Source organism: Rattus norvegicus, chromosome 6 (assembly GCF_021556685.1).
Source record: "Rattus norvegicus strain SHRSP/BbbUtx chromosome 6, alternate assembly SHRSP_T2T, whole genome shotgun sequence".
Classification (NCBI taxonomy): domain Eukaryota; kingdom Metazoa; phylum Chordata; class Mammalia; order Rodentia; family Muridae; genus Rattus; species Rattus norvegicus.
In genome coordinates this window covers 44812899-44839115 of record NC_141539.1, presented here as the reverse complement: position 1 = coordinate 44839115, position 26217 = coordinate 44812899, and the positions used below count along the sequence as shown (strand labels likewise).

The 26217-nt window shown below is 47.0% G+C and overlaps 2 protein-coding genes across 19 annotated transcripts in view; one reads left to right on the top strand and one right to left on the bottom strand.

Annotated features, from left to right (window-relative positions):
* The window catches only part of LOC148005151 (uncharacterized), a 23512-nt gene extending 20372 nt beyond the window's left edge, over positions 1–3140 (bottom strand). Inside the window, exons 1-3 of the mRNA XM_087554986.1 lie at positions 3061–3140; positions 2756–2943; positions 1608–1807 (exon numbers count right to left, since the gene is read on the bottom strand). Of these exons, the coding sequence (XP_087411112.1) occupies positions 1608–1807; positions 2756–2943; positions 3061–3140 (468 nt within the window). The remainder of the gene's footprint in view (positions 1–1607; positions 1808–2755; positions 2944–3060) is intronic.
* Positions 1847–26217, top strand: Trib2 (tribbles pseudokinase 2). 18 transcript variants are annotated; one of them, XM_087553146.1, is made up of 6 exons: positions 1847–1921; positions 2097–2586; positions 2738–3470; positions 8529–8821; positions 9240–9307; positions 23867–26217. In XM_087553146.1, exons 3-5 carry the CDS (start codon positions 3201–3203, stop codon positions 9262–9264), a joined length of 588 nt encoding a protein of 195 aa, XP_087409272.1. In that variant the 5' UTR covers positions 1847–1921; positions 2097–2586; positions 2738–3200; the 3' UTR covers positions 9265–9307; positions 23867–26217.

The window sequence follows — 26217 nt, the reverse complement described above, 5'->3', positions numbered from 1 at the left end:
TGTCATAAGCCAGCAGTCCTCAACCTTCCTAATGCTACTGTCCTCGAATACACTTCCTCATGTTGCAGTGACCCTCAAACATAAAATTACTTCACTACTACTTCATAACTGTAATTTTGCTTCTCTTATGAATATAATGTAAATGTCTGATATGCGACCCCGGTGAAAGGGTTCTTCACCCCAAAGGGATCACAACTCACAGGGTGAGAAACACTATCATACTTCTTCATGAATCTCCCAGAACTGCAATTGCAGTTCTAGGGATCACATGAGGTAAGCAGGGGCCTGTTATTTCACAGATGAGACCTAGGGAGGGGAAAATAAAAACAAAAATCCTACCAACTCAGTTTCCTTCTGAAACTGGATACTGACGCTGGAACACAGGTCTCTCAAGCTTTCTTACAAGAAAGTTTTGTGATAGTTACCCAGTAGAGGCCACAGGGAACATTTCTCCATGGGTCCTCTGTAGAGACTATCTAGCGCCGTTCTTGAACTGGGCAGAGACTACATGATGGCACACTAGTCTGTGGTCATCATGACATCCTCAAACTGTTATCCTACTAAGGGACAGTTTAGAGATCGGAGACTGAGTGTAAGGCAGATGAGTGGGGAGCAGGATGTGAGATCTGTGAGAAGACACGGGCCATCTTAGTTTTTTCTTAAAATCTGTTCTCTAGGGTGGCCAGCTGGACAAGCAAGGTCCATTCACCATTCTGAAACAACCCTCAGGGATCTCCTGATCATTAGAGCAACTATTGTCCCAGTTAACTATAATTATAAATAGTTTTCTATTTTCGTTCAAAAGTGGTAGTGCGGAAAACTGTTGCAGAGTGGCCTCCCTCGTAGAAAGCAGTAGCCTCGCCCCAGACCATAGCTGCTTCTCCTTCTCTTTCTGTTTTCCCTGCTACATTGCTTCTCTGAGGTAAAGGCAAGAGGCTGAAGCTGTGGCCTGAACTTTCCCCAGGTCTGCTCAAACCAATAGTCAGGAACCTTACCAGGAAGCTAAGAATAAGTCCGGGTTAAAGTGCAGCCTTCAGTTGAACTTAGTATTGAATGTGTTCCTGGCCCACATACTGAGATGACTGGACTGGAGAAGCCTGGCTCTTTGCCTGGGAGCCAATATCACTTGCAGAGGTGTGAGTGCAAAGAGGTGTGTGTGCCTGAGCCCCCCAAAAGACCCTGTCCTTAAATCAAAAGACGCTGAAAGTACCCCCAATCCTATAACTGTGAAGTGGGGGAGGGGTGGTGACACTAATTACAAGCCCACAATGGACTTCTGTTGAAGTGAGAAGCAACTGGAGAGAGAGTAAAACTAATTCTAGAGACTGTGGGCTGCAAGAAATCCTTCGTTCTTTAAAAACCGAGGGGAGCCTCTTGCTCAGGTTAACATCGCAGCAGAGGAGGGCCCAATACTCAGAAGTTGCGAGGCTTTCTGCAGAAAATCCCATGGAAGAGGATCTAAGTCCCAAAGTTGACCTGAGCCTGCCGGTGTTGCGTGGCGATGGTGGTAGATACACAGCCCAGCATCCTTAGCTCTGCAGCGCGAGCAGCAGGCCAGGCAAGCCCAGAGCCCATGGACTGCGGAAGGATATAAAAGCACTGTTTACCTCGCGCCTGGCCGAGCCATCCAGGGGCGAGGCCAGGGCTCCGGCGGGGGCGCTGCAGGAGTGGCGGCAGCAGTCCTGGCCGCGGGCAGGCGCTGGGGAGCCGCGCGCGAACTGGCAGCGGCGCGGCTGATTGATGGGCTCCCGGCTCAATGACAGGGGCCGGGGCGTGGGTGGGGCGGGGCCGGCGAAGAGGGCGGGGGCTCAGTGGAAATGTGTCGGTGACTTTGAATGGGGAGACTGAGCGCGAGCGAGCTAGGCGCGCGCGCACACATACGCGCACACACAGCCGGGCTCGCTCCGAGATCCCCGGCCACGTAAGTAACTATTAATACCGCCTCGCCCGGGGATGCGGGCGTGCTGAGCGCCGGGATTGGCCTAGGGCACCGTGGCCATCCCCTTTAATTTTTAAATACACGGTCCTCTCCTACTTCTGGGTGGCAAGAAAGAAAAGAAAAGAAGACAAGCCGTCGATTTTTATTTTTCCTCCAGAACAAGCCCGCCGTGCAATTTGGTCGCAAGGCATCGGGAGACAAGAGTGGTTTGCAAATTGTTCCAAGCCTCAAGACCCAGCTGTGCAGCGGAAAAAGAACGCCGCGGGTTAACAGAGTCCGGGGAGCATCTGCGGCCAGCTCCTGCAGGACCCCCGGAAATCTCCTGCCGCTGGTCCCCCCAGGTCACCGCCCGCACTTCTTGCTTCATCAGAGGAGGATCTGGGACGTGAGCGGCGACAGCAAGAGCTAGTGCTGACCGCGCGGGCTCAGCTTTGGGCTTTGTCGCGGTACCTGTGCCTGCCCTACTCCGCACTCCCTACTCAGCTTTTGCAATCTTTTGTTGCCACTGCTGACCGCCCCAAGTTAAATGCTCCTTTGCTATTTTGCTTTTTTTTCTGTCCCTTTTTTTTTTTTTTTTTTGAGAGCGAGAGGGAGAGCTCTGCGATTTTTTGGAAAAGCCTCAGACGCCATCTACAGTTAAGACTTAGGTAACTGCCCTCTCTAGCACCCCCTTCCACGCCCCCCACCCTTTCTACCAAAAAGGGGGGGTGCAGCGCGGATTCTGGCTGCCGCGCGGCGTGAGCCGGTAGACCCGTGCTTATTTCCTTTTTCTTTTTGTTTGGTTTCTAACGCGTGGAGGGCGAGCCGGCGCCGCACGCTCCCTGAAGACTGCACAAACTCCAGGCAGGGCTCCTCCGCCCGGTCTGCGGATCCTCAGCTGGGGATCGCTCAGGATCCCGGCGCTGCAGCTCCGCACCCCAGAGGCACGCTCACTCGTCCAGATCCACGCGGCGAACAGAGACCCACTGACTCCAGAGTGCGGTTCTGCACTGCGCTGGCGGCTTCTGGGTAACAAAAGGACCCGAGTTGTCGGCCGAGCGAGCACCCCCGGGAGCGGGGCTCGCAGCCGGGGACCAGCCCTGCGGCGCCCATCTGGGGGCTAGTTCTTAACTCTCCTCTACGGAGCCCCAGACGGGTCCCCTCCCTTCTTGATCCTTTTAAGTCTGTGGCACAGAGGCGCCTGCACCCGCGGCTCATCCATCTCTCCAGTGGGGTTTTTCTTTTTGGTTTGTTTGTTTTGTCGTGTGCGATCCCCACACTCATGAACATACACAGGTCTACCCCTATCACAATAGCGAGATATGGGAGATCGCGGAACAAAACCCAGGATTTCGAAGAGCTGTCGTCTATAAGGTCCGCTGAGCCCAGCCAGAGTTTCAGCCCGAACCTTGGCTCTCCGAGCCCGCCCGAGACTCCGAACTTGTCGCATTGCGTTTCCTGCATCGGGAAATACTTACTGTTGGAGCCTCTGGAGGGAGACCACGTTTTCCGCGCTGTGCATCTGCACAGCGGAGAGGAGCTGGTGTGCAAGGTAACCAGCCCATCTTTGCTTTTGCGTTTTGTCTTTTGCTTAAATTAAAAAAAAAATATCCTGGGGACTTTGCCTGTGCGGGAGGTCTCAAAGCTCTCAAGTCCAGGACTGAAAGATTGCTGGGATCATTATGCGTGGCCTCGTTAAACGGGTTTATTTGTGTGTCTGTCCACGTTCGACTAGTTGCGAAGTTTTCAGACCGTTTCAGACAATGGGGCGGGCTGCAGCGGGGGCGTTTTGGGGAGATCCGGGGAGGGAGGGCGGCGAATCTGAACCGGGGCACGGACATGCGTGCCCTGGGAGGCTCGTAGAGCTCGGGTGCGTGGGGCTGATTCCCTTTGCCGGGGCATTTCTCTCCCCAGGTCGATCCCCCTCCCCTTCATGTAAGGACTAGGGAATCCCCGGTTGGTTTTCAGACGCCGCTCCTTCGGTTTCTTTTGTAGCCATTGTTCTTAGCAGCCTGCAGGTGTTAAACCTTTGTTCCAAAGGTGGCTTTTTAAAAGAGACACAAAAAGTGTCCCCTCCGGCTGAGCCCAAGGCTCTAGCGGAGGGAAAAGGAGTTTTAAAGCTTCCTTCTGCCTGGAGACTGGAAAGGAAGGTTGGGGTGGAAATTCGCCCCTTGCGCACCTTTGGGTGAACAAGGAATCCTTTGGGTCTTTTTGTCTAGGTTTCTTCTTGTCTTCAGACTCCCTGACTGCACACCCCCATTACTGCTCCCCCTGCACCCACAAGTACACCTTTGCCTGTTTAGAGCCTGCCCTTTGGAGCCCCCTGTGCTAGTACTAAGAAGGACACTTCAATTTCCTTTTTGTCTTTGACCCTGAACAGTAACTGGTTTGTGTCTCTGTGTGTCTGTGTGTGTGTCTTTGTGTGCGCTCCCCGAGTACCACAAGAGGACAGAGGAAGGATAGTAACAAAATATTTGACTCCAGTCAGTTTCCTACTGCAGTGGAGGACAGGACTTACCAGAATTAGATGTAGATCAAGAATACATTACCACTTAAATTTAGGTTCTTCTGGTTTTGTTTGTTTGTTTGTTTATTTATTTGTTGAGGCGGAAGTGGGACCGCACTGTCTTTGAAATGGTTACTGTGAACATCTGTGCTGCAAATACTGTATTACACTTTTCTCAATTAATCACTGGCTGCTTTGTGAAATCGCCTTATTTCATACTGGGTTGGAGCGCTTCCTTGCAAAAACCGGGTGGGTGAAGATCTCCGGGCAATTCTGAAATTATTTATCCCTGAATTTAGAAGAAATCAAAGACTCTTTAAATATTGTTGTTTGCATGTATTAGGTATTGGGGATTTCACATCTTCTCTAAGTTACCGTAGTCAAGAACAACTGTGCCCAGCAAAAGCCTTAAATTTTGTAGGCAACTCGGAGCCTGATTGGAGCCCTGCACACTGCACAATAGGACAGTCATCCTTTGAAATGAATGAATTCTACTGAGCTGTCATTCTCCTATGAAATATGCACCATCATCGGCAGTGAGCATCCCCCTCCTTTTGCTCAACTTCAGTAGAGCATTTTAATATATTTTCCCCCTAAAGGCGACAGATGACTTTACATCAAAACTGTCCGTGGCCAAATTCTGCAGGCGGATCTTGTTATTCCTTCTTTGTTTAAAACTAGGCTTGTCTCTGGCCTCTGTTCGTTCTCTTTGCTGATCCTTCAAGACATATTTCACTCTAGGCTGACCTTATAGTGTCATTTGCAGACTTGCTCTCTGGCCCCAAACTGTACTTAATCTGTTGGTTTAGTTATTTCAAAGATTGAATCAGCTCCTCACCAATTACAGTGTAGCTGCAAGTGGATTTAAGTGCGGTATCATTGTTCTGTTTGACAGAGGTCATCCCTTTATGACTGCACAGCTTCTGTTCCCTTGCCTTCTTCCCCGAGGTGACGTGGGTGACTTCCACAAGCATGGCTGTGTGCAACACTCTCCAGGAGAGTTTTAGGAGGGCGATGCTGTGAACGGCCCCAATATACACACTGTGGGCTCTTTAGCTTGCTACAGCACTCAGAGCCCTCCACACTGAATCCACTTCCTTTTGATGCCTTTGGGGTTCCTGTTTCCTAGCTTCTTGTTCATGCAGTCCAAAGTACAAAAGGAGATAGAACAGAAAGTTGGTGTTTATTGTGTAGGATGCATTAAGAGTATTCTGTAGGACACTCTGTGGTGGGGGAGGAGTGCAGGGAAGAGCTTCCAGGGGCAGGAGCAAAATTCCCCAGCCCGATGATTGACGCCACGTGCCTACTTCAGTTAGCCAAAGTAGGGAAGGATCTTTAGGGGGTCTTTAGCTGTTTTCACAAAAAATTCTTGTAGCTACTGTGCAGAATGACGTAATTACTATCTTGGCAGAATGGGCACTTTTTCTTTTTTCTTTTCAGACAAGATGAATGTGGCCTGATCTTAGGGCCTTATCTGAACTGTCACATTATATAACCAAGGCTCCCAATTAAACATTTAAAAGGAGCTGGCACCCAGGCTCAGGGCTTGATTTTTGCACTTGAGGGTGATGGTTTAAATACCAGTCCAAGCCTATAAATGCCTGTTATAGCCACTAATAAAAGTTTGGCTCCTTTCTGTTTAGGAAAATGTAAGCACGTCTTTTAGTTTGTTCATTTTTCTGTCCACCATTTTGCGTTCTCCTACAAAGGGTATGGCCGCTTTGGGAAGCTGCCATGAATTTGCTTGCTACTTTCATTTAATCTTCTGCTCATTCAGCTTTTCAAGCTGTGCTGTGGGAGAGCAGGCTAGCCACGCTGAGCCAAAGGTTGTTTGATTTTATTTTTTGAAAGGCAACTGGAAACAGGAAGTGTATTATAAATAATCAGAACGGTAGGCCCTGGCGACAGAACCCACAGCCTGATGCTTCAGAACAAATCATGCTTGTTACGTAATGCAGCTTGTTGACATTAGCCACTACGGTGTGTGTCTGTCTCTGTGTGTGTGTGTGTGTGTGTGTGTGTGTGTGTGTGTGTGTGTGTTCCTTGATGAAATTGCTGAGGCTTCCCCCGTTCTGTGGCCTGCAGCCTGGATGCTAAGGTTGACTCAAGCATTTCAGATTCCTAATTGAGCGGGCCACTGAGGTCACTGCTCTGAGGTCATCATTTGACAGTATCAGGGTGTGATTTGTGGTCTCCGGGGAGGCTGAAGCATTCATTCTTAAATTCGAGGGTGTAGTGGTAACAGCTGTGCCACTTTCCTGAGATACCTCATTATGGCTCATTCACAGCCTTACTGTTGACTTTGCTTCCTCAGCCCCAGTTAGCACCAGCCTCCGTGAGGTGCTTATTGTCCCTGTTTGACTCACAGGTTTTTTTTTTTTTTTTTATGCTTAGTTACTTAACCCTTGGAATTTTATATTGCAGTCTGTGTTCCTTGAATGGGCGACAGAAGGATTCCAGGGTAACACGGGCATTTCAGACTGGGCCTTGTTAGCAAAGAGAATTGAAAGAGAGGTTCCTGGCTGGGATCAGGACCCACAAAAGGTTGTGGTGTCTAGGTCCCGGTGTTTATTATGCAAAGAGGGAGGTTCTTTGTGCACTTTACCCATCCTATTCCGATGAATGGTGAGGTGACCCAGCTGGAGTGATGGACATCCCCCAGGCAGGATTTTTTCCTCCTCTCCTACCACACTCTATACTGATGATGAGGGTCTCATTAGGACCTAGCGTCAGGAGCTCACTGCTACACAGAAGATGGATAGAAGGTTTTTATGAGGCTTGCTTGAATCCCCCCCATTCACCTGTACCGCTTCCAAATAGCTCCCCCTTGCACATTCTTCTTCTGAGCAAGGGAAACCCCATTCCAACCCTAGGTGCTGGCAGAGCTGAGTAACTCTAGGCTTTGAGTGAATGAGAAGCTCCCCTTCCTTAATATCTTTCTGTTGCGTTCGTTTCTTAAGTCTCTTCAGAGGTATGGGTGGCACTTTTTTCTTTCTAAGCAACAGTGAGGTGGCATTTCACAGGCTAGCTCTGATTCATAGAAAATCGTTGCATAATGGATTCATTGAGTTAGATATCTGTGGAGGGAAAAGGGAAGCCTGCCTGGCTTTCTATGGAGAAGGCCCCTTTGCAAATCCTGAAGCTGCCACTGGGGGCAAGAGTTCAATTTGTTTTCTGTGCCTCAGTTTGCACGTCTGTAAAATGAATTTACCACACATAGAGAACTGTGGAGGATACTGAATTAATTGTTCATTCATGTTGCACATTTTCTGGGTATTTTTGATAAGAAAAGAGATGTTTGTCTTTTTCCTCGAGTCACTTAGTTTTTTTTCTGTATTTTTCTGTATCCATTTCTTTTTTCTATAAATATATAACTGGAGAAACTATAGGGAAGAATGATAATATTTAGGCTTAGGTAATAGCTCAGACAGTAAAATGCTTGCCCCACAAGCATGAAGATCTGATTTGGATAACCCGTATCCACATTTAAAAAGCTGTGTGTGATGCTCCTGATATCAGCTCTGGCAAGACAAGGACAGGAGGATGCCAGGGCTCCCTGATCAGCCAGCTTCACCAAATTGGTAGGTTCAAGACCAACAAGAAGCCCTGTCTCAAAACACAAGGTGGATAGTTTCCTGAAGAGCCATACCGAGGTGGACCTCTGGCCTCTACACAGACACAGAGATACCAACATACATATATACAGACAGACAGACAGACAGACAGACAGACAGACACACACACACACACACACACACACACACACACACACACTGAATACTAAAACTTAACATTTTACTATTTTTTCTAGACTCCCTAGACTCCCCCAAACATTGAATCAAGTTTCACTTATCTATGTTAGACCATTTAAGATTTGAAGGTTTAGAGGAGTCAAGACATGTTGTTATTTGTTTGTTAGCTTGTTTTTTTTCCCCCCCTGGACTATACTACACAGCTGGTAACAGACAGAACTGGTATATGGGGGGTCTAAGTTTCATATTCTTTATGCCACATTAAAGCAGGAGTCCGTAGGGGGGATTCAGCATTCTGCATTTGGGTCCTAGGAGGCACCTCTGATTGGAGGTCTTGTCGGTTTTGTTCTAGGTGTTTGAGATCAGCTGCTACCAGGAGTCCCTGGCCCCCTGCTTCTGCCTGTCTGCCCATAGCAACATCAACCAAATCACAGAAATCCTCCTGGGAGAGACCAAAGCCTATGTGTTCTTCGAGCGGAGCTATGGAGACATGCATTCCTTTGTCCGCACTTGCAAGAAGCTGAGGGAGGAGGAGGCAGCCCGACTGTTCTACCAGATTGCCTCGGCGGTGGCCCACTGCCATGATGGGGGGCTGGTGCTGCGTGACCTCAAGCTGCGGAAATTTATCTTCAAGGATGAAGAGAGGTAAGTGGAGCTCAGCCCATGCAGGTGTGAGTGTGTGTGTGTGTGTGTGTGTGTGTGTGTGTGATGTCTGCATCTGCATCTGTAGGGAGCTTGTTCCAATGCCTGTTGTCCAGGTGAGAGTTAGGGCAAGCAGAACAAAGAGAGAGTCTTGTGGTGTCCCAATCCCCTTGGCAAACAAGAAATCATTGCTCCTGTCATGAAACATTCAAAGGCCAGGGGGATAGGATAGTCTGTCACCTGCTGAATGTGTGTGGTTTGTATGAAGAATTCTGAAGGAGGCTGCAAACTAGTGTGGCAGTTTCTAAGTCAACAAAGACAGGTTTATGAAGGCTTCATGCTGTCAGAGCACTGACTACCTAGGGGGGATTGTTTATAGCCCTTTCACTCCCTTAATAGCTGTTTCCTGTGCACGTAGTAGGTGTAAACCACAGGCTTGCAAGTGAACATCAGAAGTAGATAGACCTTGGACCTATCAAACAGTCAGAGGTGAGTCCTGTGTGTCTTGGGTCCTGTGTGATGTGGTGTGGTGGGAATTGCCTGTTCTCACTAGATCTTGTGTAACCCAGAAAGGTTTGAAAGAGAGAGAAGCATGGTAGTCTGGGAAGGGCTGGCTTGCCAGGCGGGGAACTGATGGTGGGAGTTCAGGCACCAAGGATGCCTGGTTATCTCAAGAAACATCTGGTCAAGACACGAGTATCTGGGCTTCATTCATGGGTACACCGTTAACTCATCGGGTTCCATTTAGCCAACCTGGCCCGAGCCCAGCTTTCTCTTCCTTATAAAACTTCCTTTTAAGAATGTAGTTTCTTAGGGGGACACAGGCAACATCTTTAGCTGTTTTCACTCACCTGTTCCTTGTGGCCTGTGGGGATGACCCACAAATCAAAAGCCCCACAGTAGTGTCCCAGGAATTATTTGAGAGACTCCACACACCTGAGTCTGTGAAGCGAGCCTCAAGTCTTGACCTTGGTCATTCTGGACTGGAAAAGAGGGCGGGAACGTCTCAAGGCAGTCTGGTCCACTTCCTTCAACCCCTCACCTCACTGACATTTCTTCGGTACTTTCTGTAAATCAGACAGACCTTGGGGAGCAGACCTTTCTGGTTTCTATTTCCTTTGACATCCAGTTCAGTGGGCTGTGATATTTTCACACTATTGTTTACAGAAATCCATTGTCCCCTCCCCCATGAGCTGGAGCTAGTGAATTGTACTTTTTTGTTCTCTCTCTCTCTCTCTCTCTCTCTCTCTCTCTCTCTTTCTCTCTCTCTCTCTCTCTCTCTCTCTCTCTCTCTCTCCATCTGTATCCGTATTTCTTTCCTCCACGGTTTAAACTAATTGGAGACTTAATGTCTGGCAAGCACTTGGGGCTTAGCAAAGGAAAAGGGCCTGTTGTTACTTAAGCCAAATGGAATAATTTCATGGGCATTCGTAATCCAGCTGTGTATGCAGCATGCAGAGAGCTTCTGGGCTTCCTGTGCCTACAAAGGCTGCTTCTTTTGCATATTTTTATCCATGTGGGTGGGGTTGGTGGACACTAGCAACTCTGGCAGCTAATGTCCTGGTCTTTGGTTAGATGGCTTCATTATTTTTAAAAGTGAAGTGAAGAAGCAGACTCCCCTAAATATGTGGGCAGTGTGTACCTTTTCCTCCTCCAGCTCTGATGCTCCAGCCCTTGGAACTTAGACACAGGGGCATGGTCCTTATGCTCTTGTCTTTAATAATTGTTATGACCTTGGGGTGCTGCCGTCTGTCCACCATGCTGTCATGGCTTTCCCATGAATGCTCATCACCCATTTTCAGTGTTCACATGCATATCTTTTCTGCTTTGAATGTTCTCATTTGGAAGATGGATATGGAGTAGCCAAAGACATTTCCTTTACCATTTGTCCAGCTACAAAAGTAAGAGGCATTGTTTACTGACCTCCTACAATACAGTCATAGGTCAGCCTACTTAATTCTTTGTAAAGATGGAAAGGTCCATATGTGTGTGTGTATATATATGTGTATGTGTGCACATATGTGTGTGTACATATGTGTGTGTGCATGTGTGTGTGTGTGTGTGTGTGTGTGTGTGTGTGTGTGTGTTGCAGCAGAGCAAATCCTCTTTGTGCATTATAGGCCCGGCATTCCACCACTGAGCTACATCCCAGCCCATGTACATTTTGTAGCCAATGGTTCTGAAAGCAGGAGTGTTGAGGTCTCAGAGTGAACACCTAGAAAGTGCAGAAGGTGGATGAGCTTCTCTAGGTAGTCAACTCAGCTATCAAGGACTCCATTCCTCTGCCAGAGCCCTCTAAAAGCTGCAGCCATATGTCACGGGCTCTGCATAATTAAAGGTTACTTTAGAGACCTAATCAGGCATCAGTGAATATCAGGGTGGCATATCCCAAGGTCAGACCCATGGCAGATAAACATTTCTGAAGTGAGCCAAAGGAATGTAGATATTGTTGTGTGGCAAAACACTAGAGCATGACCAGGAGATAGCCTATGTCTGATTTCTAACCCTTTCTTGGTCCTATGGACAAAACTTTGAAACAACCAACTACCAAGGATTACCTTGGCAGTCCTCATTTACTGGTTTATGCCTCATTTACTTATTCAAACACCAGTCCCCCCGCCCCCCTCTCACCCGTTCTCCCTTTGAAACAGTTTTGCAATATAGCCATACTACTTTGGAATTCAGGATCCTCCTGCTTCCGACACTCAAGTATTCAGGCATGGGCTCCACACCTGACTGTAACTTCTCTCTCCTGACCTACAGAGTAGTAGAAGGTAAAGGCAGAATTGGTTGAGCCCCACTTGTGTACTATTGACTGAACCCAGGGCAATCTATGACGATTCTTAGTGGGGCTTTCCATGCTTTATACACTATGCCATTTAGATGGCACCCAAGGTCATGTGCAGACTCAAGGCCAGTATACCTACTACTGTGGTATTGGGATCATTGATGGCCTGGCTTGTTCATCTGATTCCCTTTGGCTTTGATTTCGGTTCTGGATTCAGGTCCTCATCTCCAGTCCCTCTATATGTTTGTAAACTGTAGCCTCCTCAAGACTGACACCGTCATTGCTTCCCTGGAAGGTGATTAGCATTCAGTGAGGTGACAGTGTGACCTGCATGCAGAAACAGTGCTTGAAGACACTGGGGTGGGGGGAACTGAGAAGAAAAGCAGTTACCTTTATGCATGAATATTCCAGAATCCTTAGTGGGTTCATGAATGATGAAGTCACTCTCTTTAGCAGTCACAATAGTTCCCTCTAGTGTAAGCTTGATTCCACCCAGGCTGGGGAGGGAGCAGAGTTCTTCAGGGCAGACCTCCTTTTCTGTGTCCACTGTGACGACCTACCACCCCTGAACCTCATTTTGAAGAAATGAATACGAAGTCTTCATTGAACCCTTTTGCACCCTCAATCCTGCAGAACCCTGCAGGACCTCCTCTAGATCTGATATTCATATTACCACAGGGGCTCTCCCATACCCCCTGGCCTTTCTTTCCCTGTGGTGTATTGTGAGACCTGCTTGATCATATTGCTAAAGACCCTATAAATTTTCACTGTACCTCAAACCAAGACCTGAGTTTAGAAGTGAGCCAGAGTGATTGTCTAGGTCCCAGCCCCTGCTGTTGGACTCACTAAGACATTTCACTTTGACAGAACGCCTAACCTGCACGCCCAGACAGCCTGCACTGTAAAACGGACTAGAAACTCTCCTTATAGAAGGCAGATTAATGTTGACCTTGGCTTTTTCCACACCTGCTTTCCCCTGCCCTTTTAATAGGCTGCTAAGGAAAGTGGTAGACCATGGTTCTGTCAGTGACCTTTGCTCTGTTTTGTCCTGCTGGCTTCTTCTCCTGGGCAAGTCTCCTGGCCAGGCACCCCCCCCCCCACCAGCCTCAGATCACTGTTTACATCTCTTAACACAGAAATGTCCCATGTGAACTCAGAAACTTGCCTTCTTACATGCTACTGCGCTGGTCCAGAGATCTTTATCTCTAAAGGTGGTTGCTTTCATTTCTGCTGCTATGAGGAAGCCTATCTTCTCACTGGGCTCTGAGATCTCCTGTAGGCACTCAGTGACTGGGGGAGGGGGTGCTGGAGGGTTTTGTGTAAGAAGTGCAGCTTGCACCTCTTTGTCAGGGAAAGCCTTTCTCCCTCCCCCACAGCAGAGGTTAAGGCCATCTCTCTGAGGTGCTGCTGTCTGTGTTGGCTCTTCCTTTAGATCTTCAAGTTGCTTCCACCTCCACTGAGGTTGCTATATCTAATAAAAGATTCAGAGCAGGCACCGGAGCCCCAGAGGGCAGGCTCAGCTTTCCTTTCACTAATATCTATATATAGTTCTGCAACTTATAGGCACTCTATTTTAGGGAAGTTCTCTCTCTCTCTCTCTCTCTCTCTCTCTCTCTCTCTCTCTCTCTCTCTCTCTCTCTCTCTTCGGCTTTGACGAGACAAAGCTTCCAGAAAATGTTCATATTTAGGTAGACCAATTACGTGTCTTTGTGCCTATGCCAAGCTGACTTCCCAATGTACTCTGAAAAGCTCTCTAAGATGGTGAAGTGTCCAGAAGTGTGTGTGTGTGTGTGTGTGTGTGTGTGTGTGTGTGTGTGTGTGTACATACATGTATACAGGTGCCTGTGGAGGCCAAAGGTCAACTTTGGATGCTGCTTTTCTGAAGCTAGAAGCCAAGAGCTGTCCATCTTGTTTCTAAGAGAGGGTCTTTCCCTGGGACATGAGGTTTGCTAAGTAGTCTAGGATGACTTAGTGGTTATCCCAGGGATCTGCCCATCTCCACCTTCCCAGCCCTGGAATTATAAGGACACCCCAAAGTGAGGTTTTTAGAACTCAGATTCTCAAGCTTGCTCAGCAAACACTTGAAGGACTGAACTATCCCCTCTGCCCTTCCTACTCTGTTTTCATGGGCTGACCTAAATACCCGTTACTAAGCTGTCCTCTGTTGCTCTGCCATTGCTCCTGCTGGACTGGTGAGCTTCCTGGAGACAGAAGTGGCATCTCATTCATGGTAGGCCTGGCTATTTGTTGAATAAACGAGAATCTCCTTTTTTGGGTAGGAACAGCTCAGATTGGATTCTAATGACAGGATGAGAGAGACAGGGATAAATAGAAATCATTTAAATGTAGGTCGTTGCCTAGAACGGGAGCCCAGAAAACTTATGAATCCCCATGGAGACACCTTTCAAAGAGAGCTATTTTCAAAGTTGCACATTGAGTGAGAAATTAACCCATTGCTGCTGTCTTGGTCCATTGATTGATGCCTAAGGAAGGCTTATTTAAGACTTTGTTTTCAGCAGACTGTAATTTCATTTAGGAAGGGCTTTGCTCATCTCAGTGAGAATTGGCCAATCTTCCCCGGGCTCTTTCCCTAGAAGCAACCTGACTTCCAGCTATGTGTTGGTAGAATCTACTGCTGTGCTAGACTTTGTCCTTTGACTGATGGCAGAGTCTGAGGCCACAGCAAAGTAGGAAGTTGCCACAGTGGTGAGAGAGGCTTATTTCTTTCACTTTGTCCTATGATCTCAGCTTCCTCTCTCATTTTTCATAAGTCTTGTTTTTATTTGTGTGTGTGTGTGTGTGTGTGTGTGTGTGTGTGTGCGTGCGTGTGTGTGTGTGTGTGCGCGCGCACGTGTGCCTATGTCTGTACCAGTATCTGTGTATGTGTGTGTACATCTGTGTATGTGTTTTTGCCACATGTTTGGGTATCTATCAAGGCCAGGAGAGGGCATTTCGTCCCCTGGAACTAGAGTTACAGGTGGTTGTGAGTTACCTGAGTATGTGTTAGGAACTGATTTGGGTCGTCTGCAAAAATAGTAAGTGCTCTTAAAATTTGAACCCTCTCTCGTGCACTTTGAACCCTTACCCCTTCCCTCTTTCTTGACAGGCTTGCTATGCAGCCTTGGCTTGCCTCAAACCTGCAGTGATCTTTGTGCCTCTGTCTCCTTAGTGCTGAAGTTACAGGCATGCACCACCATGACTGTATGATGTCTTCTCTGTAGCTAATTAAAGATGGTCTATGTGAAGCCCCCAGCACTCGGCCTTTGCACTTGCTGATCTTAAAGATATCATTGCCATCCCTGCTTCCAGCCACTGTCTAATGGCATAGAATTTTATAAATCTGAAACTTGGACATTCATTTGTTTATTCAAGGAATGCTTGCTAAGCACCAGTTATGTGCTAGACCCTTCTAGATGCTGAAGACTGTTATGCCAATGAGGCTGGTGTCTTGTTTTAATAGGATCCACATGGACCAGAATGACTCTATCCTAACTACTGTGCTTAAATAAACTTACTTCTATTTAGTTGCCATATTTATTTGTGTTTATTTACTGTGTGTGTGTGTGTGTGTGTGTGTGTGTGTAGATGCATGCAAGGCTGCACATGTATGCATTCTGGCACATAGATGCTGAGGTCAGAGGACAATTTGTAGGCGTCAGTTCTTTCCTTATACCATGCAGATTCTTTGTTTGTTCGATTTCAGATTCTTCTTTGTTCAGTTCATCAGACTTGACAGAAAGTGCCTTTAACCACTGAATCATCTTATTGGCTCACACAGTCCACATTTGAATTAATGAACTTAAAGCCACTTACCATAGACTTTGTACATTTTAAGAACTTGAGGCCCATTATTTTCTAGCCAGGTTTCTGACAACTTTGAAGTCAGGGAAGGTAGCTGTACAGTCTATGCTGTGAAACACAAGGGCAGCTTCAGGTACCATGCTCCTAGTCATATGTGTAAGATTCTGCCTCTTGAACCTAACTCCCTAGAAAGAATGTTGTGGCCTAGTTGTCCAGATGTACACTTAGTGGAGCCAGCACCTAGTGTCTACCTGAAGCTCAGATTTCCAAGGAATTTTGACATTTATGAATGGTACCCCAATTAACCAAAACCACAGGCAGTCCTGTTACTCCATGGGTGGCTTCCATTTTTTTCACAGCACTGTATGATAGGGACTTAGCATTTTCAGTATGTAATGGTTGTATCAATAGTCCCTCACACCCAAGAATATACATATCATAAGAAAAATTCCCTATCTGTGTTGATTTGGAGGTAGAAGGGAGTGGATAGAAACATTTTTCAAATGTGCTTTTCTCAGCCCTTGTGGGGTTTTTTAGAGCCGTTGGAAGAGGTCAATCTGTTTAAAGTTTCTCTGGGCTCCAGACATAGCTCTTAAGTATTCTTTAATGATCCTAGATAAAATGCTGGGGCTGGAGGATGAGGGACTTAGATCCGGAAATCATATGCCATTGCAAATATTTATTAAGTACTTATTCTGTCTGTGATGCTATACATTGGAAAGGCAAGCATCAGTATAAGAAAGCCCATGATGGGAAAGATGGTGGGCTAGGCAATTCCCTATTTCAGCAGTAGGAGTGTGGAAGAAATAGCAACCTGGGGAGACAGGGTGCGGAGAGAGCTGTTGGGGAGAGTGGGGCTCATCTACAGAAACAGTAATGAGACTGACAGGTGGCTAGGGCCTTGGATATATTCCCTGATCTTGTCCTAGACCTGAAACCCACTGACCAACTACTAGAGTCATATTTGAATGGTGGGAGGTGTACAAGCAAAACAACCAGGGATAGTGAGGCAGGAAGCTATATTCTCTACATCTGAAACACATCAGCACTAAAGCTAAGAGTATGACCAGACTTTTTGGTTCTCTGAGCTTCTTGGTTATGTGCTAAGCCATCTGCAGGGATCCCTGGTTTTTGGGCTGCCTGCCAGGCGAAGCATCTTCTGGCCTAGGCTTAGAGAGGAACTTTCAGGTAGAGACCCAGCCTGAGCAGTATGATGTCAACACCACCCTGCAGGCTCACAAGCACTGATACTGGAGAAGCTTTTCCGAGATGGGAATCAATTGATTGCTCTGGGGTAGGACACATCCTTCAGGAGACACTTCTAAGTGCAGGAAGCAAGTGGTGAATGGGGAATCAGTGTGGCTTTGTGTTCTAGCTCGGGTTTCCCTGTCTGTTTCCATGGTGACAAGAGTCATGAAGCCCTAAGGGCTGCAAGCTGTGGTTTCTGTGGAATCTTCCAAGCAGTAGAATGACACTCCAGGTGGAATGGCTTCCCCTGTGGATCCAGTGGCCTCAGTGAGTCAGAGGTGCGCCCACAATGCCAGAGGCTCCATTGCAATGGGTGTGTTACTCAGGTGGCTTCCTCATCCCAGCTACGCCTTGACAGGTCCCCCACCTTTCTCAGCTGCCAGGGTCTCTCCAATTGTCTTGTGCATCCAATATATGCAAAACAAGCAGTTGCAGGTTGTGTGTGGGTACAAGATACTGTAGCTTCGCCTCCCTGGCATTCCCCTTCCTTTTGACATCTGTCTTGCACCATGGAGGGTTTTTCTTGACTCTGTGCCAGCTGCCATCACTACTCACTGGTGAGCTATTCCAGACAGGAGAATCACTGATACTGGCCCCGGAGCACACAGTTGGTTACTGGAAAAATCTGCATATACACGAAACAAGATTAAAAGAAGGATTGGGTAGTGCGATGTCATGTAGCAGTGTGGGCCAGGTTTGCGCCATGTTACCTACAATGCTGTCCCCAGCCCCCGACACCTTCTGTGACTCACTGTCGTGGGACTCTTTCTTGTACAATTGACCTGATTACTGAGGGTACACTTTCAGGAATAGCAGGTACAGAGTAAGTCCAGCCTGCTGCAGCCGATCTTTCCTTCTTGGCTCTTGCTCTGCCTGGACCCTGAGGCTGACAACCTTCTCTGACCTCTTCTGCAGCTCTGAATGATCTCCTGCAACCGGATTTCCCGTCCCTGTCAGGCCCACTTTGCTGAACTCCTGGCTGAGCCCCACCCTGTCCTCTCCTCTTCCTGCCAGGAGCTCAGGGTGAGGCTTAAGGGTTTAAAAGCAAAACATGGTTTGCTGTTGGGGGCTGGGTTCTGTCTCTCTCCTTTCTTCATTTCTTTGGCTCTTTTCATTGTCGTAGGTAGGGAATTGTATTAGAGGATAAAAATATATATATATTTTTTGAATACCAACTCTGCTCTTACTTGCCAGGTAGCAAGTCTCCTCGGCTTTTGGTCTCTTAACCGTTTTCATTTAGTAAGTATGTGGATCATTCCATCTCTACACCTCTGTCCACACCATAACTATACATGACATTTAGTTAACTCATAGATGGGTTCATATGTCAATAAGTCAGGTACCGAGTAAATCTGGAACTGAGCCGTGCCTCCATCTACTTAACACTACGTCTTTGCAAACTTCTTCAACACCTCTGTTTTTTGATCATGGTACCAAGATGTACTTGGAGGAGACAGTGACAGTAGAATCTTCATGACATGCATTCAGAGTCAGCTCTTTTCAGTCAGCTGGGTGTGCCTCAGGGTATTTAATTCTCCGAGCCTCTGTTTCCTTATTTGACATGCATAGCCTAATCCCTGCCTTTCGTTTTTGTTAGGAGACACAAAAAGGCAGGCTGTTCAACCCCAGCATCTGACTATTCCAGTCCACAGTGTATGGGTACTACTGCTTTTCAAATCATTGCATTATGATTGTGAGGGTGTCCTACAGGAAGCAGTACAGCCTGACAGCTGCAGAATAATTAGGAATATAGAAGCTAGAAAAGCCCTTTTCATATTAGTTATTTGATCATGTTTCACGGGAGAGAAACAATTGAAAGAGCCTTGGGTTACATTGCAAACTAGACTTGGTAGTTGGAGGGTCTTTGGGACCTTGTTTTTGAGGGAGGGAACTCTTGCTCCCACAGGTGCCAGGAGAGGAATCGAGTTCTGCTAGTCCTGGCTCCCCCCACTCAGCTCTGGGCTATGATGATACAGGGCTGTCACTAGGCTGCTAACCCCTGAGTACACAGGCTGTCCTCTTGTGAGCCTTGTTAATCTGTGAGGTCTAAAGCAAGGCAGCTTGTTACCTTCTTATGCAAGAGACAGACAGAAGAGGGCCCAGGGAGATCTAGCTTCCCTGGTCTAGTGCTGTCTGTCCTAGGCTTCTGCCTACCTTGGAATTTATAGTTATTCAGTCCCCATTGTCCTTGTCTTCTCCTCCTGCCCAGCATGTCACTTTCATAAATATGTCTTCTTCATAAATCATCCCTATCTCCTCCACCCCGATAATGGACATCCTGAGTGTCTGAGAGGCAGGGCTGAGCTGAGCGCGTAACTAAAAGCATGAGCATCTCAAGCAAGCGTGAACAAGTATGGCGGTCCCAGTGGAGAGAGGGGCCAGAGCATCACCTCTGATTCCACCTGCCCAGGCTTGCATTCACACATTCTCCTCTGTCTGCAACACTCAGCTCTGGAGTTGAGAGCCGGAGTCTGTTTTACATTCAGGTCTGTATAGTTACCACCATCCTATAGGCAATTCTGCTACACTGGGCTCTCTGGGATATCCCGTCTTGAGTTCCTTTATTTAATGCTCAGCAAAACAAAGAGGATGGTTGTGGCCTTATGTGTCATGAGCATATCCCTGGTGCCTAGTTTGGGAGCTCTATGGAAGTAAATGCTCCTGAACGTCTTCTAAATGCCTGAATGATTAGTGGGCTATTTGAATCACCAGGTCCACAGATGCTCTTGTTGGTTTTTATGGAAATCAACTTCTTTGCCAGGGAAATTCATCATCCCCCAGACTGTTTAAGAGACTTCAGGAGAAGCCTGTTCATTCATATCTACACTGATCTCTTGTCTGCAAAGTCCCTTCCCTGTGCTCAGTCCTGGGAAAAGAAGCAGAGACAGCTCCATTCCCCGAGAGGAGATAGAGGGTCATCAGACTTGGAAGCCCTGAGTAGCTCCTGTGGTTGCACAACAGGACCTCAGGCACTGGGGCTGAAGCCCAAGCCTCCTGCCTCACTTCCCTCTGCTCCAGCACATGGAGAACATCCCGGAAGATCAGTGTTTAAAGATAGAATCCAGACCACTTGCCTCGACCCTTGTTAGAAGTGATATAAACAAGCCTAGGATGTTCCGGGGAGGAGCAAGGTCAGGGAGAGCCTCTGGGGATGCATTTCTTTTCCATCCTGTCTCCAGGCTGCTCTTCCCCTCTCCTCTGCCCTGCCTTGGATGCTGATGCTGTGGAAGGTAGTAAAAGCTTGACTGTGCCTACCTGGATGAAGCCTTCTGAGTATCAGTGGCTGAGTTGGCTCAATGGGAAGAATGAGCACCCAGCCCCGCTATGACTGACTTGGCCTCTGGGGCTAGGGCTCCTGGTACACACACACACACACACACACACACACACACACACACACACACACACAAACCATATACCCTCCTTGTGTCATAATGTAAAGAAAACAGACACATAAACACATGGCTTGCGTTAGGCATGTACATGACATTTGACATTCGCACTTAGTAATTTTTAAAGAATGAACTTGACCTTGAAGCTGACTTTGATATGTGCTTTGTTATCTGGGTTGCCCTGGTTCCTAGGACAGCTCACTGGCTCCAGCACGTGATGAGCCAGAGAGATCCAGCGGCACCCCACTGCACCCTCAGACCTTGCCTAACGCAATCCTAAAACAGTGGTTCTCAACCTTCCTAATGCTACAGCTCTTTAAGGCAGCTCCTCATGTTGTGGTGACCCCCCAATGATAAAATTATCTTCACTGCTACTTCATAACTATAACTTTGCTACTGTTATGAATTGTAAAGTAAATACTTGGGGTACACAAAGGTTTGTCAACAGGGATGTGACACACAGGGTGAGAATGGCTGCTGAAGGGTAGGAGGCTAAAGTTCCCTATAGATTGGCCAGGAGCAGTCTAGGTTCAGCATCAGGCAAGTGGTTGTAGTAATTTTATTCTGTTGCATAGTTTCTGAGTTTTTGTCTTGCAGTGGGGGATAGAGGGGGGCAACATCACGTGGGGGAGTGTTAAAGGTGGTGGTCCTGGCCACAGGCTAAAGTCCTAATTATGGGGCCACACACACAAGTCTCCATGATGAGGGGTCAGGAAATTTGAATGTGGGGGTAGGAATAAAAAAATATCAGAATGTACAGTTATAATGTGCAAGAGATAAGCAGGGACCAGACTACAAATGTAAAGATTTAGCTTAACATAAAGTGTGTGGAGTTGAGAGGCTGCCTCCTGAGGAGGTGGACAGAGGAATTCGTTCCTTGGAATCCTGTTCATCTCCCCTTCCCCTATCACATGCCTGGTTTATGGACCTGTCCTGATTCCTACATAATTCTCCTGAGGTAGGAGAATGGGGCTACTGTTTCTTTACAGCAGAGCTGAAAACCCCATAGTCCACACCTCTGTATAAGCCAATTGGTGCCAGCACTGGGCCCAGGCATGTAAGCCACCACAGCAACAGATAGCAGGTCTTTTCCCTCTGTATCCAAAGTGACTCTGTTTTGCTTCCACAAGCTCCTGGAGGTAAGGAGGCCGGGGATTATTCAAAATGATCACCCAGTGGTCACCCAGCGATATAGGAGTTCTGAAGGCCAAACCATGTGGATTGAAGTGAGCAGCATCCCCATGGCTGATGGGAGCCGCACAGCAGATTTCTGTAGGGCACACTGGTGAAACCCACTTCATGTCAATCATTTAAGCAGACACGTATGCATAATGAGCTGTACATCAGCAGAAGAATGGTCTAAGCAGGGGACATTATGGGCAGAGGTCCCCAGAGGGACTGAGCAAGACATTGCCTTTGAAGCAATCAGAAGAGTCTGCAACACAGATTATGCTTGGAGGGTAGGGACACACATGGGATCAGTCAGCAGACACAACAAAAACACTGGCCTCCATGTGGATGACCCAGGACACTCCTAGAGGGGTTTGTAATGAGAATCCTCCCCCAACCTGAATCCTCTGTCTCCAAGGTTTAAACTCCCCCCCCCCCCTGAATTGGTAGCCTTTCACACACACATTGGTAGGAATTACTTCCCAAGTTACAGTTCATAGCTATGGCAGCTACTGCCAAGTTAAGGAAGCCAGAGGTGGAAGTAACTGTCGAGATGAGCTCTTGTATCTGTGACTCAGGATTCTCTCCCTCCCTCCCCACTCCCTCCCTCCTTCTCTCTCTCCCCCTGGGTTCATAGTCTCCTCTCTGGGCATTTTGGAACATCTGGTGAGGCCGGTGGGTGGGTCACTGCCACCTGCCACCTCCTATTAGGAGAAATAAGCTGGAGAAAGAAAGATTTGTTTTTAATCAGTTCAATTCCAGATTAACACAGCTAGAGCCTTCTTAGTTTTGTAGACCATTAGTTACAGGAGCGTTCGAAAACAGGCATGGGGTAGGGTTGTTGTAGAAGATGGCTCAGCGAATGGCAGAGGAAGTTACATGTTGCTGTGTATTATGGAATGTTAGATCTGGCACAGAAACAGCCTGGTGTGGGTGGATGCATGATGATTAGTGGATATCATGAGGGTGAACCAAATGGATGCTCAAAAATGGTTACGATGGTTAATCTTTTAAGGTAAAATTTACCATATTAAAATAAAAGCAGTCCTCCCCAAATAAACCACACACACACACACACACACACACACACACACACACACACACACACACACTGCCTTCTCTAGTACTCCACTTTACAGGGAGGTTGAGAGACTTAGCTGAAGCTACACAGCTAGTGAGAGATAAGTCTGTCTGGGAGTCTACACCCCTGAAGACCACACTATCTAGGAAAGCAATCAGTGCTTGATTTTTGAAACATGTTCATAGGAGATCCTAGAAGAAACGCATCTTTTGTCAACTCTACTACAGAGCTCCCAGCAGCTCTGCTTAACTAGTTGCTATCAAGGACTTTTCAGACCACCTTGAGAGACAGATCTGCAGGTAGAGGGAGGAAGGAAAGAGAGAAGATAAGAGGAAGATGGTCTTGGGCTACATGCTGTAAGTGATGACCAAGGTGGCCCTGTTGTAGTTTGCCCAAACACTATTTTGAACTCGACAGCTTGTGTACTCAAGCAGGACGAATGCCTGGTTGTGTGTACTTGTAGATGTGAAGAAGTAATGTGAATTTGCAGGTCTTTTAAGTGCCTCAGAGGTCCAACTCCAGCTCCAACTGTCCTTAGCTCCCATCTTAGCAGGACTCTAGGAATGTTGTGAAAACCGCCCACTCAAAGGATGGTGCTCCGCTCTGAGAGAAGAGAGAAGGATTTTCATTTAAAACACAGGGAAGCAGTATGTTTACCAGTCTCATGAAGCCCAGGCTGGCTTCCAACTTGCTGTGTAGTTCAGGTTGACCTTGAACTCCTGATCTTCTTTGCCTCTGCCTTCCAAGTGCTGTGATTGCAGGTGTGTACCCCCATGCCTGGCACCAGTTTGTTTTGCACTAATCTGATTGATTAAAGAAGTCATCTTATTTTCCAGACTTTTTATTTTCACAGTATATATCTTTATTTCACACTCAACGATGATGCCATGGGGGCATGTCATGCTAATGGCGTAAGCTGGGTGTTGAGGCCTCAGAATTTCACATGCATTTCTCCAGCTTTCCCAGCACATCTAGGGCTTGCATGTTTGTATGGATAAGTTGCTGGGTTCTTGAAAAGCTGGTGGATTGGGGGAGGTGGGGTGGGATAAATTGTTTGAAAGGACGCTTAGGGTAATACTGCTATTGTCACACCCATCTACCCAGGTACACAGTCACATGTGAACCATGCATCTGTAATTAGAGAGAGGTGCCAGGTCAAAGACCCCCGGCTTTGGGAGTGTGACAGGCAGGAAAGGGCAGGTGAATATCTGGAAATGAAGATCAATTTGATATTCGTATGCTAGGCTTAGATGAGTAGGTTGTGGAGACTACTTGAACCGAAATTTTCCCTGACTCTGCCTGTGTCCTAAAGAAAAGCGGTGGGCACAGCTAAAGAACCAGAAGGCAAAGTTAGGCATTCTTATCCACCTCCTAGCTAAAAGGCTTCAAGAAATTTACCCAAGTCTCCAGATTTAGTATTCTACATTATCAGTGACATCCAACTTTTTACATGGATGGATGGATGGATGGATGGATGGATGAACACACATCAGCAGCCCTGATATACTGATGGGATGGATGTGTCTCCCTGATCCTTAGGAGCTTCTGTCTTTGTCTCTTTCTTACAGGACTCGTGTCAAGCTGGAGAGTTTGGAAGACGCTTACATTCTCCGGGGTGATGACGACTCCCTCTCTGACAAGCATGGCTGCCCAGCATATGTCAGCCCAGAGATCTTGAACACCAACGGCAGTTATTCGGGCAAGGCAGCGGACGTGTGGAGCCTGGGGGTAATGCTGTACACCATGTTGGTGGGGCGTTACCCTTTCCATGACATTGAGCCTAGTTCCCTCTTCAGTAAGATCCGCAGGGGCCAATTCAACATTCCAGAAACTCTGTCTCCCAAGGCCAAGTGCCTCATCCGAAGCATCCTGCGACGGGAGCCCTCAGAGCGGCTGACCTCACAGGAAATTCTGGACCATCCTTGGTTTTCTACAGATTTTAGTGTCTCAAATTCGGGATTTGGTGCTAAAGAGGCATGTGACCAGCTGGTGCCAGACGTCAACATGGAGGAGAACTTGGACCCTTTCTTTAACTGAGCTTAAGGCCCAGGGACACATAGCAGGTACCAGGAGCGAGAGAGAGCTCCAGAAAGGAGTTCTGGGACACAGGTGGCCTGGCTGAGAAGCAAGACGGACCCATCATATTTACACATTTCTTGGTTCAGAGAAGGAATATGTTCTAGGAAATGATGGAACATGTAGCATGGGAACAAGATGTGTGGGATGGGGGTTGGGTTCAGATGGACGGGAGCCCTTCCCCTAAGCTTCTCTTCCCTTGGGTAGCCTGAGAGTCCCCCTTACCAGTAGGGCTATCTGGTCTACCCCACTTTTCATTTTGTTCAGAAATAGTTGCAGATCTCGATAGAATCGAAACTCTTCTGCCTCAAACACATACCTTGGCATTGCACTGTTAGCATTTAACTTCTTGTTACGATTCAGGGAAGGGACAATTGATCAAAGATTTTTTTTTTTCGAACAGGCCAACCACCTATGTAATAATTAATAGGATTCACCTAAAAAATAATAATAATTCGGTGCACACAGACTGACCTGAAACCTGGGTGCTAAACTAAAAGAAAACAAAAGTTCCAGTTGTCGTCTCTCATCCACACTTTCCAATTCATTTCTTCTAAATAAACAATTTCCTATTCTGGTTAGGAAGTGACATGTTAATGCTTTGCTCCCTGAAGGGGGAAGGGAAGTCTATTCCTTCACAGACATTTCTGTTTTGTATCAGCTTGTTTTTGTAGCAAGAAACTATATGAAGTCAAACTTCCAGATACATTATCACAGTCCAGGGGATGAAGAAAGGAAAAGAGAAAAATACAACTCCTTTCTGGTTTTTGTTCTTTTGAAGGAAGAGGGTTCACATTGTAGACATTGCTCTCTGCTCCAAATACGGTGAGGGGGTCCCAGAGGGCAGGCGCCTCCTGGAGTCAGATCTTTTTGATGATGCTGATCTCAACATTTTGTTTTTGCTTTATGGGAAACTAGTAAAACAAGACAGGTTGTCCCATGTGTATAAAATACAGGGCAGCTATTTCCTTTTCTTTGCTAAGAATGATCCTTTGGGCTTGGAAAGGCCCTCTGGTTTGAACAGAAGGAGTAAATGGGCAATAAGCCAAAAGCCAGGATGATATACATACAAACAGCTCTCTGTCCCAATACGCACCTTGTATTTATTAAGGAAAATGTCACATTGTGATGTATCAAGCCAGTACTTCAATTACGGGTCAATGGGATGACATGTTACATGCTGTAGTTTAACATTTATAATTTTATTCCCCTGTTTTGAGTATATCTGTCCCTGGAATAACCTTTTATTTGGCTCTCTCTAGATAGCCTTATTTGATTTCGAGTGGCAAAATGTTTTCCTTTTGTATTCTGGCTTTTTTATTGCTGTATGATACAGAACTCTTTTGGCATAAATATTTGTGTTCCCAGTACCTCAGTCATTTGGGTTTTACTGCTTGCATATGTTTTGTGAAATGGTCCTGTTTTTGGGTAGGTAACACGTGGACTCTAGTATGTAAATGTTACTTGAATCTGTGCTTCACTCTCGTATGTGGCATGTGTGTGCAGACTCTTGGATGCTTCACGCCTACTCCACTGGAGCCCCTGTCCCCAGGAGGGCAGCTTCTCCATTGATAATCAGGGGACAAAGCTGCCATGGATTTACCCTTGATTCTATTTTGATAATGGAAGATACAGAGAGAGGGTTTTTACATTCAGAAGATGGTGCTGTGGCAAGAAGGACCTTTTATCTTCCCTCTCCCCTGTTTTTAAAGTCCTGGGTGGGAGGAAAGATTGGTAACTTGCATGATGGGGACTAATGGCCTCTGGTGCTTTGTCCTGTATTTGGTTTAATGTTTTTGTCCTAATCTCTTCAATCAATAAAATTGTGCGTATTTAACTAAAA